General features: G+C 38.6%; 1 protein-coding gene across 2 annotated transcripts in view; it reads right to left on the minus strand.

Annotated features, from left to right (window-relative positions):
- SNCAIP (synuclein alpha interacting protein) overlaps window positions 1-21020 on the minus strand; it is an 86901-nt gene that overhangs the window by 17839 nt on the left and 48042 nt on the right. For both annotated transcript variants that reach the window (XM_066569578.1, XM_066569577.1), the window contains exons 4-7: window positions 13340-14202; window positions 11510-11689; window positions 9953-10066; window positions 4418-4543 (exon numbers count right to left, since the gene is read on the minus strand). In XM_066569578.1, the coding sequence (XP_066425675.1) occupies window positions 4418-4543; window positions 9953-10066; window positions 11510-11689; window positions 13340-14202 (1283 nt within the window). The remainder of the gene's footprint in view (window positions 1-4417; window positions 4544-9952; window positions 10067-11509; window positions 11690-13339; window positions 14203-21020) is intronic.

The following is a 21020-nucleotide window of genomic DNA, read 5'->3' on the forward strand; positions in this document are numbered from 1 at the left end:
TAGGTCAGATAGGCACAAATTTCTTATTGCACACAAAGAACTGTACAATGACTATACCAATCTAGTTGGAATTTTGGTGGGGGGGTTAGGTCACTGTGGCTTTTTAATGCTGAGAGAATCTCATTGCTTTGCACTATTTTCTTTTGAAGACATACTGAAATATGTGTCAGCTTTTAATCTTCAAGAAAAATAAGATCTTAGACTCTGATGCATATCCCTGTGTTACTCACGGCACCAGCAGAGAACCCTAGCTTGCTGCTGGAGAACTATCCATGTTGTAAGCATGACATTTGAGTTATTCTGAGACTAGAATAAAGAGTGTTCTATGTGCAAAAAAAGCTCTGTCTGGCTGACTTCAAGACATCCAATAACTGAAGCAAGATTTGAGACCAAGTCTTCCCTCTTTATGATCTGTTTGTCATAATCAGAGTTAGGAGCTATTTGCATTGATGGAGTAGGTAAAATAGGACCTAAATATTCTCAGCAATGCTTTGATACGCATTGATACCAACCCCTAGGAAAACCTGTGATCCTGTACAGCCAGAAACTACAGCATCATTAACTTTATGCATACACATGCAGAAGAGGAATTGCAAGCAGAGCTGGTAAACCACTGAGGGCTGGAGTGACTTGGCTGACGACAAACAACACATACAGAGAGCTCAGCTTCTGCTGGGAGAGAAGTGGAATGTGTGGTCTGTCTGATCTGCTAAAACCATACAGAAAGGAAAGTTACAAACTCTTGCACTGCATCTCATATCAATAGGTTGGGCTTAATTTGTCAAGAAAGAAAACAAAGGAGAGTTATAACCTTGCAGAAAGTAATCATATAGTTTGAAACATAATAGGAGCATCATATGCTCATAAACACAGTGAGTAAGCGGGCCAGGGAATCACTGACAGCCTGTGATTCTTCATTTTTTATGCTGCTGCCTATAATTTCTCTGCTTTCTTTATCACTTCTTTCTTCTTACCAGATTATTCATAGTACATTATTTTAAATTAGACTCCAACTTACTGGGCACAGAGCTTATTTTGTTTCACAGCCCAAAAGATCAACTACATGTAAGACTGTGAGGTGTTAGTGAAGTGACATTACTGACATTGCGTATTTTTATCACCACTAGATATTTTCGTAACTTATTTCTCATGGCCTCACTTCAACAAAAAGCACTTGTTGAATTGCATATTTACCTAAAATAAAATAATCTTTAAAATTCTAAGCCATTTAGTAAGGTTTGTTCTTAACAGGGAAAGCAGGGCTAGTCTCTTCTTTGTTTAGTTTTATCCATGAAAACAGCCTGCAGATGTCAGCACTCTGTTCAAAGTAATCCATACCCATTTCTCCTTCAAATGCACTGCACATCTTGATGAGGCACTGTTGAGATAGCAACCCTAAACACACACTCCATAGGAACCCTAAGCACACCCTCTACCACAACAGTGCCCCCCACCAACAAATCATAAACATTTCTTCTATCCATTTTTTCCAACTGATCATAGCAATTGGCTACAATACAATAGTAAAACCACCAGATTCAGCATGGATGTGATGGTTTGTTTATTTTATTCTCATATGAGTTTTTACAGGATCCATTCCTCAATTCTTTAAGAAAAAAGACATGTTCCCTCAGCAAGAAAATGCAGAGATGGTCATGTCCTCCAAATCTATTTGACTGTCTTCTTTTCAAGTCTATTCACTCAGGTCAACCTGTTTTTGTTTTTTTATTATGCGATACTCTCAAACTGGCTTTTTTACAGAAGTATGTATTCTGGGTGACCAAATATATAAATAGACTGTAACAACAACAACAACAACAACAACAACAACAACAATAATAATAATAATAATAATAATAATAGCAGCAGCAGCAGCTCTGCAGCTGTAGATCCAACATAACAGTGTGCACAAATACACTTAGCTCTCTGGAGAGGTTAGCTAATGAAAATTAACTCTCCTATTTCTTTTAGGGTTGGAGTAATGCAAATGTTCTGTATTTTCAGTGGCCTGAAGAGTGGATTGGTTCATGTGTGGTTGCAGGACTAACATGTTTACTGATTACTGATACATATCTGAGTGCTCGGAGAATTACTGCTCCTTCTTAGACTTTCCTCCCTAACTTGACTTAATAACTTTAATTTTTATTTCTTGTCTTTCTGCCAAGAGATTATTTATTTTTTTATCTGTTCTTCTGCAATGACTTGTTTATTTATCAAATATCTCTCTGCAATTTCCTGGAATAATTTTACTATTATTTTTTCTTCTCCAAAAAGCTTTTGCTCAAAGTGCCGACAACACAAACACTGAAATGTACTCCTATGACTAATGGTTCTAGCAAATTCAATGGACAGAGGGTACATCTGCAATTAACACAACGTTAGTTGCTTCACCTTCAATAATTTACCAGAAGTGCTGATCAACCAGGGAGGCTCCAGTGACTGGAAGCTGCCAGACTTGGCACCCATGTATAACAAGGGCTTGAAGAAGGAAGGATTTAGGGAAGAACAGGCCTGTCAGCCTGATCTCAGTGCCAGGCAGGCTCATAGAGCAGATTATCTTGACCATCCTCATGCAACTAGTACAGGACAACCAGGGATCAAACAGGACAACAGGACAATCTCACCTATAGCATGGGTTTATGAAAGGCGGGTTCTGCTTGACCAACCTGACCTCATTCTATGACAAAGTGATCTGCCTAACGGATGAGGAAAAGGTTGTGGATGTGTTTACTTGGATTTTAACAAAGCCTATGATATGGTTTCCCACAGTATTCTCCTGGAGACTCTGGCTGCCTATGCTGTTCACTGAGAAAAAATACTGGCTGGATGGCAGAGCTCTGAGAGCAGTGGTGAGTGTATTTACCTCCAGATTGTGGCTGGTCAGTGGTGGTGCTCCCCAGGGCTCAGGGCTGGGGCCAGTCCTGTTTAATGTAATCAACAATATGGACAAGGGGATCAAGTGCATCATCAGTAAATTCACAGATATATCAAGTCGGGCAGGAAAGTTGATCTGCTGGAGGGCAGGAAAGCTCTGCAGAGGGATCTGCACAGACTGGATCAAAAGGCTGAGGCCAACTGGATGAGATTCAACTGCACTTGAAGGCCCAGGGCATCCTGGCTTGTGTCCATAGTGTGGCCAGCAGGACCAGGGCAGTGACCGTACCCCTGTACTGGGCACTGGTGAAGCCACACCTCAAGCCCTGTGACCAGTTCTGGGCCCCTCACAACAAAAAAGACATTGAGATGCTGGAGCAAATCCAGGGAAGGGCAGCAGAGCTGGGAAAGGGTGTGGGACAAAAGTCCTGTGAGGCTGAGGGAGCTGGGGTTGTTTAGCCTGGAGAAAAGGACACTGAGGAGGGACATTGCTCTCTACAATTGCCTGATGAGAGATTGTAGACATGTAGGAATTGGCCTCTTCTCACAGGTAAAAGTTAACAGGATGAAAGGAAATAGCCTCAAGTTGTGCCAGGAGAAGTTTAGAACAGTTATTAGGAAAAAAATTTTCACAGAAAGGGTTTTTAAGCACTGGAACAGACTGACCATTGAAGTGGTGGAGTCATTGTCCCTGGAAGTGGACAAAAAAAAACAGTGTGGATGTGGCATTTGAAGACATATGCTTTAATGGTGAACATGATGGTAGTGCTAGTTTGATCAGACTTGATGATCTTTGTGGTCATTTCCAGCCTTAATGGTCCAATGGTTCTATGACTCTGTGACCAGCCATCCAGTTCAACTCCATGACTTTTTTGGTATATCTTACTGAACACAGGTATTGGATGGAGGTATCCAAACTGGTTTATTCTGGCTCCTGTAAGTACTGTAGATGTGTAAGCCTTCTCAGCTGGACAAATTACCATTTTTAGCACCTCTATAAACAGAACTATATTGTTTTCAGTGGCCAAGATGATTTACTGAAACTTAGAAGTCAGCATCACTCTTCATTGTATAGCACAGATTCATTTCAGGATGGTAAGTCTCAGAAGGATTGTTTTTTCAAGTGTAAATTGTGCAACAAACCTATATTTTATACTTCCCCTGAGCTGGATAGCTACAAAGATCCTTTTTCAATGGAAAAAGAAACAGAAGGAAAATATCAGAGTAATGAGAAAAGTATGCATATCTGCACTGGCTGCCCTTTTGTAACACAAAAACATACACACTAGCTGCTTATATGTAAACAATATAATCATGCTTTCATCTTGCAATACAAGTTAGTTTAGGCTTACAACAGCATACTCGAGAATAGAATCAAAACCCAGAGATTTTCAGTATTTCAGTCTGACTCCTACTGGTTTAAAAAGTTCTTCCTTCTGATATATTTTAATGTATCAATAATTTTTCCCACTTAGATTTCTAATATTTTTTTTGGTCATTCAAGCTTAAAGTTTAGAGGTTTCTGCTATTGCTATCACTCTACCTGTATGCATCCCAGATAGCCATGTTGAGCAGCTATGTGAACAGCAGTATTTCCATCCTGGTCAACTTCATCCAGCGAAATCCCTTGTTCTTGCATAAACTGAAGAAGCCACAGAAGGATTTTCTCCTAAGGACAAAGAAATGTCACAAAAGATAAGAAATAATGAAAAGGAATACTGGTGCTGTCATCTATTACTAATACTATCCAATAATTCCTTGTTTTCAGTCTTTCTTAACTTTGTAGGCTTAGTATACCATGGAACTCTGGTTTGTCTTTTTGGGGGTTTTGGGTTTCTTTTTTCCCCCCAAGGAAAAAAGCTGAAATACTTTATTTTATAAAAAGAAATAAAAAATATGAGTACTGTAACACATTCTGAGAAATTGTACATGAAGATTGTGCGAGCCTCTGGGTTGGTGATGAAACCTGAAGAAGAATAACCCATATATAAAGCTGAAAATCAGGTTGAGAAATTTGGTCAGACTTCACAAAAGCCTCTCTGGAAAATCAAAATAGGATTATGCTCAGATGACAGAGCTGAGCAGTTAGATTCTTCAAATCTATAATCATTCCCCATCTCTGTGTGGTTGTGCTAAAGACAAAGCAACACAACTAAAAGCAGAAAATAAAGCTACCCTAAGAACTCAATACATTGACTCATGGACCATTTGTATGCCCTGCATGTTGGGAAGGAGGGGGAGACTTGGACTGCGAAAACTTGTCACTGGAGGTCTGGAAGCCAAAACTGAAGCAGAAGCTTTTTTTTTCAACATCACCTTTTCTTGTGTGTATGTAGGTGCAATGTAAACTTTTTTGGGTATTCTTTTCTAACAATGGAGAGCTACATATGTGCACTAAGCTTTTTTGACTTCTTATTTTCCCCAGGGAGTTTATTTGGAAAAAAATTCTTCTCTCTAGGAACTTCCAATGCCACTCCAGATTAAATTTCATTTCGTCATAATGAATATGATACATATTGAAAATCTAGAATAAATCTATAGATTGTATAGAAAAGTGGGGTCCATGAAAGCTGACTACAGCTGCTTTCCCAGTTTTTCTATCTGAAAAGGTGAAAAGACTAAATTACTTCCTAGCATACAGTTTTTTATTTAAATGTGTATTTTTTAATACCTTGTGTTGATACCTATCATGTTATACTGGCTCAGAGCTCCAGTTCAAAGGGGCTTTGTGGATTCTAGTGTTGCTGAGGCAAAAGCTGATCCACAGACTTGACCTGCAGCACCTCAGTAGCTTCAGTGACACATAAATACATAATCATCCAAAATTAGAAATGTGGAAAACTAAAGTAGACCTAAATAAAAAAGTACCAAGAGCACATATAGGACTGTGACCAGTAATTAGTAGAAAAGAGAAAGAGTAAAAACTAAGAAAGAAAAGTCTAAAAAGGTTGAATATAAACCTGCATTTTTTTGTGTAAAAGTACAACAGAAATTTTAATCTCAATGAAAAGAAGAGGACCCTTCTAGAGCTACTCCAGGATGATTCTGCCCATTCATGTGTCTGGGTCTCTGCTTACTGCTTCAGAGGGCTGCTCTGTATGATGCTTATCTTCTTCATATCTTCACTTTAGCAGCAATTTTGTTCTTACTACAGGGTGAAGGCATAGGTATTTTGACTTCTCCTTGGCTGAATGCCCAACACAGCCGACAGCCAGCATGGAGAGATGACTACAGATCACATATCCCTTTAAAAATACTTTTGAGCATTTCTCAATATGCCAGTGGTGTTGGCCAGCAAGGAAGAAGGATTATAGTACTCCTATGAATTGCCCCTATGTTTTGATAATTAAAAGAAAAATATTTTAGCAAAACTTATCTGCAGAATTGGAAGACAACTATAGCTTTGAAATCATATATTTCTTTGGAACATATTAGGGACCAGAATGTTAAGCATGTTCTGTAATTTTATGATCACAATCAGCATGGAGCAAATGATGCTTTCTAGTCATTTATCTTATCGACGAGGAAATCAAGTGGCTGGGTGGCCCTATTCAGTCCTCTCTACTTAGGACTACCTGTGCACTGAGTGATCACAGGCACAACATCATAGTTCTACTCAAACAGTTTGTGTTTCAACAAATTTATCCTTGATCAAAAAACCCAAGAAAACAAGTTTTTTTTTTCACTTAAAACTAGGGAAAACAAAACCATCATATATCAAAATAAGCCACATTTCTGTTTATTAACACTCATAATACATATTTAAAGGAAAAATGTATTCAGGAATAGATTTATAGTCTTCAATTTATTCAGAAACAAAGGAAAGATAGCAAGAAAATTCATCAGATGAAGGCAATGAAAAATAATCACTTTTTTTGTGAAGTAATAGAAACTGATAAATGCTGATAAATTATTCAGTATATCTGTTACCTTTAAGACCTACAATGCTTATGCTCTAGCAGTTATTATCACCTCCCGGGCATATTCTAGATCTACAATAATTCAAATCTCTCTATAAGAAGATTTCAGGAAAATTTGGGACAGGTTGCTGACTTTGGTTCCATCAGATGACTTTTAGGGAAGAAAGTACAACTAACATGGACCACTTAAATGATTACATGGTCTACAAAAGGAAGAGTTAGCATGCTGAAGAGTACTGACTCTACAGCTAATCCTAGATCCATCACTTGATATTAATTAAATAAGCTGGCCTTCCCAGTATCCCTTCACAGTAGAGGAGTAGGAGTGCATGAAAACAACACATTGCCTTTGTAATAATGACATTAGACAGGAAGGCAAATATCCTGAGGTGTAAAACACAGGTGTTTTGTTAGCTATCTGCATATCTGAATGTCATACACCCTTCCCACTGTGCTCTCTAGAACTGTACCACCATCAAGGCGTGCACAGGATCCCCTCTAGATAACCTGCATGCTTCAGGCTGGTTGACCAGTCTCTCTAGATTCTCCAAAGTTCAGAAACCACAAATCCTTGACATTCCCCACCCTCTGCACCCACCTGTGCAGTCCATACTACCACAACATCCCTGACAGAAAGATATGCCAGCCCCATGAAGCTCTAAGTCAGGACTAGGACAATGTGCATCCAGGACTGCACCACCACCTTCCTGTGACTGGTGACTAGACACAGCTAGCAGCCCTGTATTCATGACTTATGCCCAGTGTGAAAAGGCCTGCCAGCCAGCATGGTTTCTCTTGCATAATATCATGCTTAAAGAAACCCTTGCTAGGAGCTATGCTGACCAGGCTACAGGTTGACTTTGAGCTTTTGTTCTCTTCAATCAGATTACCTTATGCGGTCCCCTCTCCCACTTGAAAAATAAAATGTTGTTGACATGTCCTTGGAGGCAGACCATGACTGTAGTTTGATGACCTTTAACATAGGAACTTTGCTATGAACTCCTTTCTGCTGCCCATTCTAAATTATAATTCTTGAAGAAAAACATGGCGTGCATGTTTAATGCCTGGAGAAACAATGGATGGACTGACTCTTTTAGTAAGGATTCAATAACAAGTCTTCCTTGTAAAAATATTACTCTTGTAATTCTGCCAAGACCAGTGTTTACATGGATTATCTCTCGTGTAAGTAATGGTAAAATAAATTAAAGCTTCCAGGACAGTGCCAAGTAAGCATTTAAATTTCTCAAAGGTTTTTTTTTTTCTTAACACAATTAGGTAAGATAGTCTGGCACCTCTTCAGCCTCCATATTCCCTCATGTTTGAAGGTTGTTTATGGATTATTAAAAAAAAAGATAATCGGCATTACATATGAACTTTGCTTGGCATTCAGCTAACTAAGAAAATTTGGCAGCAATTTATATATCACCTTTTCAAATTTCATGGGTGGCTGACTGTGGCTGGTGTTTCTTAAGTGGTAGAGCTTCCGTTCTGCTTTGAAAAGAATCTAGATAAAGTGTGCCAGATCTGTTTCTGGCAGTAGATAGCATAGCTCACAGAAAAAACTCCAAAACTTCATTGGCTTTAGTTTATATAAATATCTTTAGAGATGAGGACAAAATCATATTAATCAAGTGAAGATATGAATTTAAGTTCACATGCAACTTTCTCTTCCAAACTTTTTCTTCCTAGTAGAAAGTACTCTTTTCTCTGTTCCAGTTCTGATCTGGCTCACATATTCTCTATCCTCAGTGCTGGGTTTACAGCAAGCTTGCTAACACCAGCAATCTATATATCCAGCAGGGTCCTGTCTCACACCAGTAACATCTGTATAGTAGGAAAGTGCAGAAAAAAGGAGATCTTTGCACAGCATGAAAACAAAGGCATCTCTGTGCCTATGGAAACAGCAGGAGAAAAAGTAGACTCCCAGCTCCATAGCTGTCCAAACCTGCCTCCTCTCCTTCCCTACCCTTACAATAAATTCATGCTTGGACAGAAGCAGTTAGCAGCAGAAATATGCCACAATAATTGTATGGCATTTAATGAGACAACCACACACAGCAAAGACTGATTTTCTTGGTGGTTATATTTTGTTTGTTGTCTCTTAAGAAGAGTAAAAAGCATTAGCACAAAATCAGTAAGGTTTGGTGTCTGTGCCAATGTCTGGGGAGTTGGAACTGGATGATCTTTAAGGTCCCAATCCAAACCAGACTATGATTCTATGATTCCATTATTTATCTTAAATGTCTGTCAAAGAAACTGTGGGATAAAATGATCCATCTGCCAAAGAGGTTAGAGAAGAATAACTGATCACTATTTCTTTCACAGTAGATCCTGGAGAAGGTCCCTTGAACATGGGTTATTGCAAGATCTACTTAGGAGAAAACAGACATTGTGGGAAGAGAATGTAGTGTAAGTAAGTGGCATATATGTTCCTCCAGATATTAGCAAAGCACTAGAATGCTATACTTCTGTGCTGTCTCACTGTAATATTAATAGCCAAGTTAGATGTGAAACAGGATTGATTTACAATTAGTTCAGCTGATTAGAGCAAGCTTATGGGATCAAGCCCTGTATGGGCCATTTATTTAAGAGCTCGACTAGATGATCCTTGTGGGTCCCTTCCAAATCAGAATATTCTGTGAATCTACAGATATTCTGTGAATCTACAGAATCTACTACCTACTTTTGTATGCAGTTTTCAACTAAAGAGGCTAAAGCTAGACAGATGATGTTCAAGTTCTACCATACTTCACTGCCAATACAATGAATTCTTAAATTGCAGAATTTTGTTGCTCTTCTGATGTATCCTATGAGTCCTCTAAACAACAGCTAATTTCTGTAGACATTCTTAGGATTTACTGGTTGACCTAATATGCCAGCTAATCTTCTCCTTGCCATTATTCAAACCTTATAAAACAAAACCCAAAGAACCAAGAAACGAAACCCAAACAACCAAAAAACAAACAAACAAACAAACAAACAACTTTACAGGGGAAAATGCTGAAAAAATTATGCAGTTAAGTTAGGAAAGATTTTGCTATACTTCAACTAATTCAGAACACCTTAATTAAAAGCCACAAAATGACATACACACTATAATTCAAATTCTTGTACAAGCATCTAAATAATCTATTTGAAGAAGAAAAAGAAAGTCATACCTGGCCATAGCAACCTGCATAATGAATAAGGCTTGGGTGGTCTTTCGAGCAACTGAGTTCCGCAATAGCTTCTGTTTCGCTCACCATCCACCGAACACACTCCAGCTGACCATTCTAAACAAGCAAAAAAAAACCCAGTCTAGATTCCATTCTAAAGTCCAGCTGTTTCCATTCTAAATACATTTGCTAGAGAGCAAAAAGTTTATCAGAATTATTAGAACTTTCCAGTTTGTTTAAGAATTTAAAGAATAAGCCAATAACACCTTTTGTCTTTTTCTGCAGAAAGGCTGGTTTATTTAACAATTGGTTCCTTTACTTCCAATAATACTTGAACATTCTTTGTCATTCACAGAAAACAGTATGAATGTGTTGGAGTTCTTCCTGCAAGTGAAGATGCCCCAGCACAAGTATTTCTACTGATGACTTACATAACTGGACATGTCCTGGGTCATTGCAAAGTTCTGTAAGAGCCTTTAAGTCATCTGGCTTAACTAAACCTTGTGGCTCCTTATTCTTACTTCCAGAGTGGTCTTCAACACTGGTACAATGATATTTATTTTTCTTGCTCTTCCTTTATACCACTGTAACTCCCATAATCTTGTACTATGTTGGGTGTGCACTTCTTTTCCACAAAAGCAGTAAGTATCAGAATTTACTGGCTTACAAACACATTATATACCTACCTTGAATAAACAAGAAAGAAAATTGCAAAAATTTTCTGAGACTTTAAACTGGCAGTCCGTAAATATACAGTTTGATACAGGCCAAGATTTCAGAGCATTTCATTAGTACAACTAGGATCAGTTTAATTTTCTAATCATATAGCTTGGCCCAGAAAAATAAAAAACCCCAACCCTGACAACTGCACTAGGGCCCTAGGTCATTGAAATGATGCTTTAAATATGCAAAACTACAGGTTGGAATCCACCAGTCTTCTCAGCTTCCAAACCTTTCCCAGGAAGCAAGTAACAATAAACCCCCTCAAAGAAACAGAAACTCTTTTATTATGTTTCACTCCTTCCCTTCTTTGTCCCTAAGATGTTTAGAGGATAAAAGGAATGACATTTAACCATTCACTCTCACTAAAGAACCCGAACCACTATGGTTAAATCATCAACTGCTTTGGACAACTGGGAATTTTCACCTCAAGGTGCTTTTATGCTTTTTAAACTTGTTCTCACACTTGTCTTACAAGATTATACCAGTACTTGTAAAAAAACAAGAAACTGTTATGCTCCCTAAAGAAGCAACTGAATCCAAGTTAAGTGAAAGCTGATTGAAATATAACAAATAGTCTCTAGATTCAGTAGACTGATTTAAAAATTAATGCATATGCACTGATAACAATGTAAAAACTGTCACTATTATACAGTGGATATTACATCTTGTGTAGTAATCCATTTTACTTTGCTTATGTAGTACCAGCCAACAGGGGTTTTTTTCCTCTCACTTATAAAGCCTGAAAAATAACATGCTGCTGGATGCATTTCTTACTGCCATCACAGGAGGACACTAAACGACCTTTATGTCACTTACAGTAGAGAAAGGGCCTGTTACCTTTATTGCTAGCCCAGCTGGAGTTAGCTGCTCAATGTTTCGTTCGTTCAAACAGTCTTCACCCATCAAAGAAGTGAGATGCTGCAGGCATTCTGCATGTCCCTTTGATGCTGCTACATGCAACAGATTGTTGTCACATTCATCATGGATCTTATCCAGATTATCTGCTGCTAAATGTGGCTGTTAAAAAAAGCCCTATGTTAGTTACAACTAAGGATAAAAAGATACATTTATCCTCACAGCCCCAGACACAAGCTAAACACAAGGAGGTTTCCCAATAGGCATGCTCTTTCACAAGTAAAAATCCACAGCTTTTCATTTCACTGTACAGAACCTGGATACTATTAGCATAAGGACAGAGGTGGGATGTTCAGTGGCTTGATTAACTGTGAAGTTTCTCTCCTTTTCATGTAAATGTCATGCAACAGTGCAAGATCTTAAGTGCCTTCAATTCTTTGCACTAGCGTAGTCAATAAGGTAACAGCAAAAATACCCATATATTAATAATTTCTGTCTATTTTGAGTTTCTTTCCTTTTAAATTTTTTTGGCATTATATAGATACATAATTGAAGAGAAAATATTCATGACTTCTGAAAGACATTCCTGATTAATTTTGCTCATCACAAAAGTGACAGCTTATGCTAAGCACCATTTAAAACATAGTTAAAGCACATGACATAAGACTTTTGTGTGATAGCTTTTTCCATGAAAAAAACTGTCGAGATATTTACTCAAAGTTCAACAACACTATGATGTAATACATTATTTCTGCCCAATTCTAATTTAAAGACAAAATAATTGGATTGAGAAACTCCAAAAGAAAAACAGATGATTGAAGACAGAATCAAGAAGTAGCAATAACAAAGTTCCTAGAGTTCTACAGTCTTGCCAGAGTGTTGTTCCATGAGTGTACTTCATGAAGGGGTTTCAACCATTTTGGAAAAAATACATATTTTCTTACCTATGATGTCCTCTTTTTTCCCCCCAATTCCTATTTCAGGACAAATTTATCTTGCTTTTATTTCTTAATGAGTAATCTAATATTCTCTTCTGCCTCTGTCTAGTTTTGAATATCTTCCTTTGTCCTTGTTTCTATGTTAATGGCATGCCTTTGTGCTTGAGTTAGACTGCTAAACAGAGAAGCTAAACAAAAATCTAACAAAAACAGTTTTTATACATACACTGTGCCTTCACCAGCTGTTCCATGTGGAGATCACATGCTCTGCATCATTGTGCTAAGTTGCAGCCAGTTACTTTGGAAACCATCATTGACAGTGCCTGATCACAGTGCTAGAATTTACTAAAAAAACCTTCATATGGGTCAGAGGCCAACAAAGCTTTACAGAAAGCTCCTCCCTGAGAATGCTGCTGCAACAAGACAGCATAAACACTCCTGAATAATAATCAGAATACAACAGAAGCCTCTCTGTTCCCATCATCAACTTCTACATAACAATAATGGTAAACCAGCAGTAACTGAGCAAAGTGACCCACAAATGTGAAAGGCAAAACTCAGTTAGGATTTAAATTTGATATTTAAATGATCCTATTAGTTAAAATGTCTGCCTTCTTTATAATTTCAGTGTACTGCATAAAACAGCAATCTTGGCCATGCATACATAAACCTAGTATCTTGGTTTTGCTACATATTTTATTCAAATATTAATACTTTCAATTTGGAAGCCCATAAGCTTAATTTCTAAGGAGTAAGGAGTCTACAAGATAAAAAGGGCAGTGATTCAAAATATGAACATCAGCTTAGCTAGCCTAATAAACAACATCATAGATCACTTTTATCCTACGTTTGTTACGAAAAAGATGATACTTACCAGTAAAGATATTTGGCCTTCCTTTACAATGTTTAAAATGCTCTTAATTTTTTTCACCTCTTCACTCCTCTCTTCTGGGCCCCCTGCACTGCTCCAGTTCATACTCAGCTCCTCTAGCTGCTTGCTTTCTGCCACTGCTGTCTGCAGGTGGAAAGTCCTCCGGTGGCAGTTCGGCATGGTCTTCTCAGCTTTGTGACCAAGAGGATCAGCAAGTGTCCTGCTGAAGAAGCCCTTGCCTTGGGCTTCAGATTCATGGGCTGAGCTACACTTAACTAAAGGCTGAGAAAGCTCTAATTCTTCTGCTGAATGCTTGTGCTGATCAAGGACAATGGGCTGTGTTTTTCTCAGCTGAGTGCCTTTCACAGGAGACAGCACACAGAACTGTGTCCCGCCAGCAGGCGAGCTCTCTGTGCTCCCTGCAGGACAGGTCTTGACACTTAGACCGTTCACAGTTGAACACACACTTAAAAGTTTTTTCTCAGGAGCTACCTTTGTAAAAGGAACAGGTTGCTGACTTGATTTAATATAAGGCACATCCAAAATTTCATCCATATCCAGGTCATAGTGCTCCAGCTCCCCAAGCAGAACAGCAGGCTCAGTGCCTTTGCTTTTAAGGCTCTCTCCTTCTCCTGGACTCTGGTCATCATTTGGAGGTGCAGACTGAGAATCACTGCCTTTCTGGTAGTCTCCCTTCTGGTTCTTCTGGTCATCACTTTCATTGTTCTCAGAGCTTTCTGGCTGGTGCTTTAATGGAGAAACCCTCTTCACTGGTCTGAATTTATTGCACACATCTGCAATTCCTGTTGGTTTCTGTGCATTTCCAAGAAGAGTTGAGACCCCACAGTTCCAGCTGCTGCTGGAAACTAGAGAAATAAAGGAATTTGTTTTAGCAGTGAGTGCTACCTGACATGTGACATGATAGCATGCTTTTAAATACACACCTGGCCAAATACCAGAAACAAGAATTATATGATAACATGCCAGATTCATATCTAAACAGATTTAATGGCAACTCTATCTGAAGAATTTTACATTCCTAAAACAAACTTTTCTCAAGGATATATAATGTAATAATTACAAATAGTTAGTTCTAATCAAGTTCTAACCAAGAAAATAAGTTGTCTGTGAGCCAATGATGTGTGCAGGTACCCAAGAAGGCCAATAGCATTCTGGGGTGCATCAGGAGAAGTATTCCCAGCAATGATCTAGAAGTGTTCCTCACCCTTTACTTGGCCCTTATCTGGAGTGCTGTGTCCAGTTCTGGGCTCCTCAGTACAAGAGAGACATGGAGCTCCTGGAGTGGGTCCAGGCTGTCCCTGTTAGCAAGGGACCACCTCTCTTCACAGGAAAGGCTGAGGGAGCTGTGCCTGCTCAGCCTTGAGAAGAGACAACTGGGGCAGGACCTCATGAATGTCTATGAGTATCTGAAGGGAGGCATTCACAAGGAGGGACCAGGCTCTGCTCAGGGGTGCCCAGCAATAGCAGGAGAGGCAATGGGCAGACACTGAGGCTGTGCCACCCAAACTCAAGGAAGAGCTCCTTTACTGTGCAGGTGACTGAGTACTGGAATTGGTTACCCAGAGAGGTTCTGGAATCTCCTTCACTGTAGATATTCAAGAACTACCTGGACACAATCCTGTGCCACATGCCCTGGGATGGCCCTGCTTGAGCAGGGAGATTGGACCACATGACCTGCTGTGGTCCCTTCCAACCTGACCCATTCTGCGAGTAACAACCTAGTGGCATTTACAGGGGTCTGGTCCAACTATGTTAGTTTGTACTCTGCTCTGCACTGAGAGGCATCATAAGAGTAGGATGATTTTCTGAGAGGGCAACAAAAGAGTTAGCCAAAGCTTTTTAGTGGATTTGTTTTAGCACCAATAACAACAACTCAGTTTTTAAGGCCTGTTTCCTCTGGAAGATACATTTTTCTTACAAGAACTAGAAATTCATGAACATCGACTGAGAGCAGGGACTGTTCAGCTTGGGAAAGGAAAGGGTCAGAAGGAATCTCATTATTAAGAAGAGGTAACAAGGCTCTTTTCCATGACAGGACAAGAGGCAGCCAGCACCAAGTGAAATATAAGAAATTCTATCTGAGCACAAGAAAACACTTTTTAAATTGTGTGGCTGGTCAAATACTGGCATAGCTGTCCAGAGATTTTTGAAAGCTCCATCATTAGAGATAGAGCTCAACTGGACACAGACCTGGCTTAACCTGCTCTAGCCAACCTAAACAATTCTGTGATTCTCTGATCTAAAAATCAAGCCTACTTATTGAGATGTGATGTTCCTTCTGAACTTCTCCTCTCTATGTTGGCTTCTCTGTCAAACTTTCCATCCCTTATATCTATAACCTGTGTACACTCACACCCACATCCACATTCATATCTATAGCTCTGGACCTTTCCAGGCAATTATTTCAGTGCACTGCAGGAGAGTTTGAGTAGTGAATCTGACTTGAGAAAAGGGAAGGAGCTCAAGTCAACTGAACTCTTAATTCTACTGAACTTGAACTCAATCCTACTGAATTTGTACTCTTTCAGAAATAGTCCCATCTGTAATATGGATGATCTTCATAGTAAGTGGAATTCTGGCAAATGGTTTTCTTTCTCTTGGTATTTTCAGTTGAGGGACAGCACTAAAACCACAAAAGCATTTAGGCAGTTACTATGCCCCTTTCAATGTACACTAAGAGTTAATGCAGTCTGAAAGTCAAGAACACTGTTTAAACAAAGTAGATTTATAACATGTGCTAACTGCATATCAGTGGGATCTAATTTGTGGTCAAAACACACAATTTGCCATGTACACCTTCCTAAGGAAACAGATATATACACTTTCAGTGCAACATTAATATCTGAAGCAAAAGATTAGTATGGCTTAGTAGTTATGGATGTCTGAAAATTACAGTAATACTTTTGGAAGTGCTTAAGAAAACATTTCTGAAGAAGAAATAAAAATAATAATAATCAAAAGGCATGTAACTTAGTGGGCCAATACAAAGAATGCACTGTACTGACTTATTTATGTATTGTATAAGATTCTAGGTTCAAAGGCCTACACTTTTATGTTGGTTTTATTTACATGTGAAATTTTTTCCAAGTGATACTGGGAAATGGATACCATATGTTTCCCAGCTGTTTTGTTCTGACAGGAACTATTAAGCACTCAGTATGGAAATCAATTCTGTCTGAGTTTTATGAAAACACTGCTTTCAACACAGGGGTCTAGACAGAGGAAAAGGCATCAGCATTTTGTTTGTCGTCACTTTATTTAAGTTTACATTTATTTTGCTGCTTCACTTTCTCTGCTTTTTACTTTAATAACATGCATTTACATAAACCACTGGTGACCAAACTGTAAAATCAGGCACTGAGAAGAAGCAATGATGTTTGTTACAAATCTGCCTCAGACAATTGTGAAGTCATGTACTTCTCCTTTCTTTCATTAAAGTTAGAGCAGAGTATGGTACTTCCATTTTTCATTGTATTTTTTATCAACATCTCCTTACAAACACAGCTTTTCCAGGGAAAAAGAACTAAACTGGAACACCAAAACCAGTTAGCAATATTTTTACTGACTTAAAATCATCCTCTTCACTTAACTGAGATGATGAATTTCCACTATTTTTAATAAAGGATTAGAACATAGCATTTAATCATATAGCTGAAGGGATGAAACAAAGTCAGACTAGCAGACATAGTATTTCTTTGTGCCATTTACTCCTTGGGAGCTGCATCAGTCCTTAGGCTGTTAGAGCATGATTTCCCTCTCCATGACACTGCAGCCATAGCCTGGAGTGGACTGGGACATGGCTTGAATCTCTTTCTTTCTGCTTTCAGATGCTTGTTCCCCGAAGAAGCAAAAGCAAATGTTGCCTATAGCTCCCAAAGCATCAGCACAGCAGGAGTTATGCTGAGTAGTCTTAAACAGCTGCTCCAGAGGAAAAGCCTCTTGCTCATCCCTCCATACTTATGAACTCAGACAGGGGCCATTAAAAGTCTGGGTCAAATAAATACTGTTTGATTGTTTTATAAACAACAGTAAAAGATGGCCTGAGTTTAAGGCAGAGGGCTAGAATGTGGAGCAGCTAGTTTGATTCCAGAATCTGACAAATAATTCTGGTATACTCCTAAAAAGTGATGAAAATCTTTTTCCCCCAACTATGTGTCAAAATTATTTCCCAAACTTTTACTCATTAATAAAAGAGACTTGGATAATTCTACTGTTGTATTACTGAGGCAAAAAGAGCGAGCAATACAGAAACTGCAGACTTCTTTTGCGTTGGTAAAGAAGTGTTAGCTGCCTGATAGACCTGAGATGTCAAAGTATTTCTTTGTCACAAAAAAAAAACTTTATCTGGCAAAAAACCTGCAAGGGCCCAAGGGCCAAATTTGCAGATATAGTTCCTCACCATACATTGTGCTCTATTTTTTTTTCTGAGGAAGACAAAATGCAAATGAGTCTAGAGGCCTGCAGGCTTATTTATAGGTTTTCTTATATATTTATTTACTTACAGATGTCCTAGAACTACTGCAGGCAAATAAGCAGAAAAGGGGGCAACTAGGAAGCAACTTATATTTTAATTTAATCCCCACCTGATTCTATTTTCAGGAATCAAAATTGATGCTTATAACATGTTTCCAGTAGGAAGCATCTGTTGACTTCAGAGTATTTTTCAATCACCTCTGTATCTAGAGCATGGTGAGAGGTGGAGTATCTGGTATACAACCATCTGTAGAACTACAGGGTAATTGAGTTTTCTCCAATCATCAAGATAACCTCCTGCACAGATGAAATTTTACACTTGTGACAGGCAGTTTCTGTGATACTTACAGTCTAATGGCAAACACCAAAATGCCTCTAAATTGTCCTGAGTTTAATGAAAATATCAGTATCATGTTTTACTTTAAGAAAGCTTATGAATAGCATGTCAACTGCTCATACTTTTTAAAATGCAGTATTTCAACTTAATGCTCATACAATATTAGGAGGGGACCTGCAGCAAATCTACACAAAGTTTCATATTTGGAGTTTTACTGTCATCTGAAAGAAATGCCTGAGCTTCTTCCTTGTGATATGCCTTCAGCAGAGACTTGAATCAAATAAGACCCACATTAATTCAGGTAAGATAAAGCATTGTGATTCTGACTTTGTATACAGGTGCTGAGGTGTTGACTACACTAGGAAAACTTTCCAAAAACTCATTTTTGTAATCACCAATGTGGGCTCCAAGTGATAGAGGAACGGGTGTCTCTTACAAATCAGTGGATAATCAGAGCCAGATCCAAAGATCTATTTACTCCTTTATTAATATCACAAAATTCATATTTAACTGAATTCATTTTGACTGAAGGTGGCACTGTTTTACAGTTTTAATATATCAATTACCTGTACCAGGAATACATACTGGAGTTCTTTAACATAAACTCTTATAGCATGAGAACCTCAATTAAAGAACAACCCTGCACAGATAAAAATGGAGAGTGTTTGCTCCCATTTAAGTGGAATTTCAAGTCACTCTAAAGAAAAAAGGAAGGGTATACAGGGTAAATAATAATTAATGCTTTTAAATAACAGTGCATCTTTTCCAGGTAATTGAAACAATTTGTGGCTCAATGAATGAATATTTTTTCTTATCTTGGCTTGAGGAAGAATAACACAAAAGCTGTCATTCTTGAAGAGATAATAAAGAAAAAGCGAAGAAAATTTTGAAATTTATAAATTTGATTTACTCTTGTATAGAGTGATCTATGGACGTAAAAGGAAGACAGCAAACAAAGTTCTAATGAAAAATCAGAAGAGGTCATTCTGGCACACAATGTGTGAAAAAAGAAGAGGGGGGATGCAAAAATTTGGTAGGAAAATAACTTATATGCAGCTAGCACAATTGTTTTTTACTAAGAAAATTCTTCAGTATTCTACCAAGGAATGATCCAATCAGTATTTTATTGTTTCAGATGTATTTACCTGGGAGATATTTGGGGAGTATAGTCTCGAATATAGAATATAGAATATAGAATACAAGTCTGTGAAATTGATGGTTTTAACACTGCTTCCAAATCAAATTTTACTTTATTTTCTCATACAACTAAAAATTACCAAGAGCATGAGACAGAAATTGAGACAGAAATTTTCTGCTCATTGATTTATCTTTGTCAATTAGAAAACTAATATTTTGAATAATTTTTCAAATGACAGTTTCTTTGGGAATGAATCAAGCAGTGCAGAAAGATAACTGCTGGACATTAAAAGTGAATTTGTTTTTACCAATCAGTGAATAAAGATCTAGAGTAGTATATTGCCTTCATTTGAAACAGCCATTTAATGACAACTGAAAGTCATCAAAGATGACAGAATATACTACAACAATGACATGGTTCAGTGAAGCTTGTTTAACACTGTTGTCTTGAACCATTGTTCAAGTGTCCTTAGAAAATTTGCCCAGAAAGAATACAACGAATTTCATGCTTAGTAACAAAAGCATAAAGGACTGATTTCTGTTTCAGTTCATCAGTCTATATTAAACAATGCTGGAAATCAACAGGCACTCAGGCTAACACTTCATTTCAGGAAAAATGTGCTAGCTTGGTCTATTTCTAAACCACACTCTTTAATTTTTTATCTTTGAAGATAAAAAAATTACAGAATCACAGAATATTCTGAATTGGAAGGGATCCACATGGATCATTGAGTCCAGTTCTTAAGTGAATGGCCTGTACAGGGTTTAAACCCACAGTCTTGGAGTTAATTAGCACCATGCTCTAAACAGCTGAGATAATGGCCACCTTAGTGGTTATTATGCTACCTAAAAGATCATTATCTTGATGCACAATTGTAGAAAAAACAATTACCCTTAATCACTTTATTGTGAATAAACCACGATTTTCCCTGCAATTTTTTGCCAATACTATATCTCTTTCCTTGTAATCTGGGGGTACTGACACATATACTGGGTCCAAGGATCCCTTGGAACTTTCCTGAGTCAGAATTCCCTAAATCCAAGAAGGACTCTGAGAAGTCTTAAGGGACTTGGATGCACAACTTGAAGGAATACTAAGGAAGTTTGCAGATGATACCAAATTTGGAGTAGCTGGTTACTCTCTCTGAAGACAAGAGGCCCTGCAGAGACACCTTGACAGATCAGAGGCCTGGGCAATCACCAACTGTATGAAGCTTAAGAAAGGAAAGTGATGCATTCTGCTCCTCAGATGGCGAAACCCTGGATGAATGGACAGACTGAGAGGCTGGAGAGCAGAGCCATGGAAAAGGACCTGGGGGTCCTGGTCAATGGCAAGCTGAACATGAGCCAGCAGTCCCCTGGCAGCCAGGAGGGCCCCGTGTCCTGGGGGGCATCAGGCACAGCAAGGCCAGCTGTGCCTGATGCAAGGGACAGTCCCCAAGGGAGGGGATTGTCCTTCTCTGCTCTGCTCTGGGACAGCCTCGCCTCGAGTGCCAGGGGCAGTTCTGGGTGCCACAACACAAAAAAGACACTGAGCTGTTAGAGAGGGTCCAAAGGAGGGTAACAAGGATGGTGAAGGGCCTTGGGGTGAAGCCGTGTGAGGAGTGGCTGAGGTCACTTGGTCTGCTCAGCCTGGAGAAAAGGAGACTGAGGAGAGACCTCAATCCAGTTCTGCAGTACCCCCATGAGGGGAAGCAGAGAGGCAGGCACTGATCT

This window comes from Molothrus aeneus, chromosome Z (assembly GCF_037042795.1).
Source record: "Molothrus aeneus isolate 106 chromosome Z, BPBGC_Maene_1.0, whole genome shotgun sequence".
NCBI classification, from domain to species: domain Eukaryota; kingdom Metazoa; phylum Chordata; class Aves; order Passeriformes; family Icteridae; genus Molothrus; species Molothrus aeneus.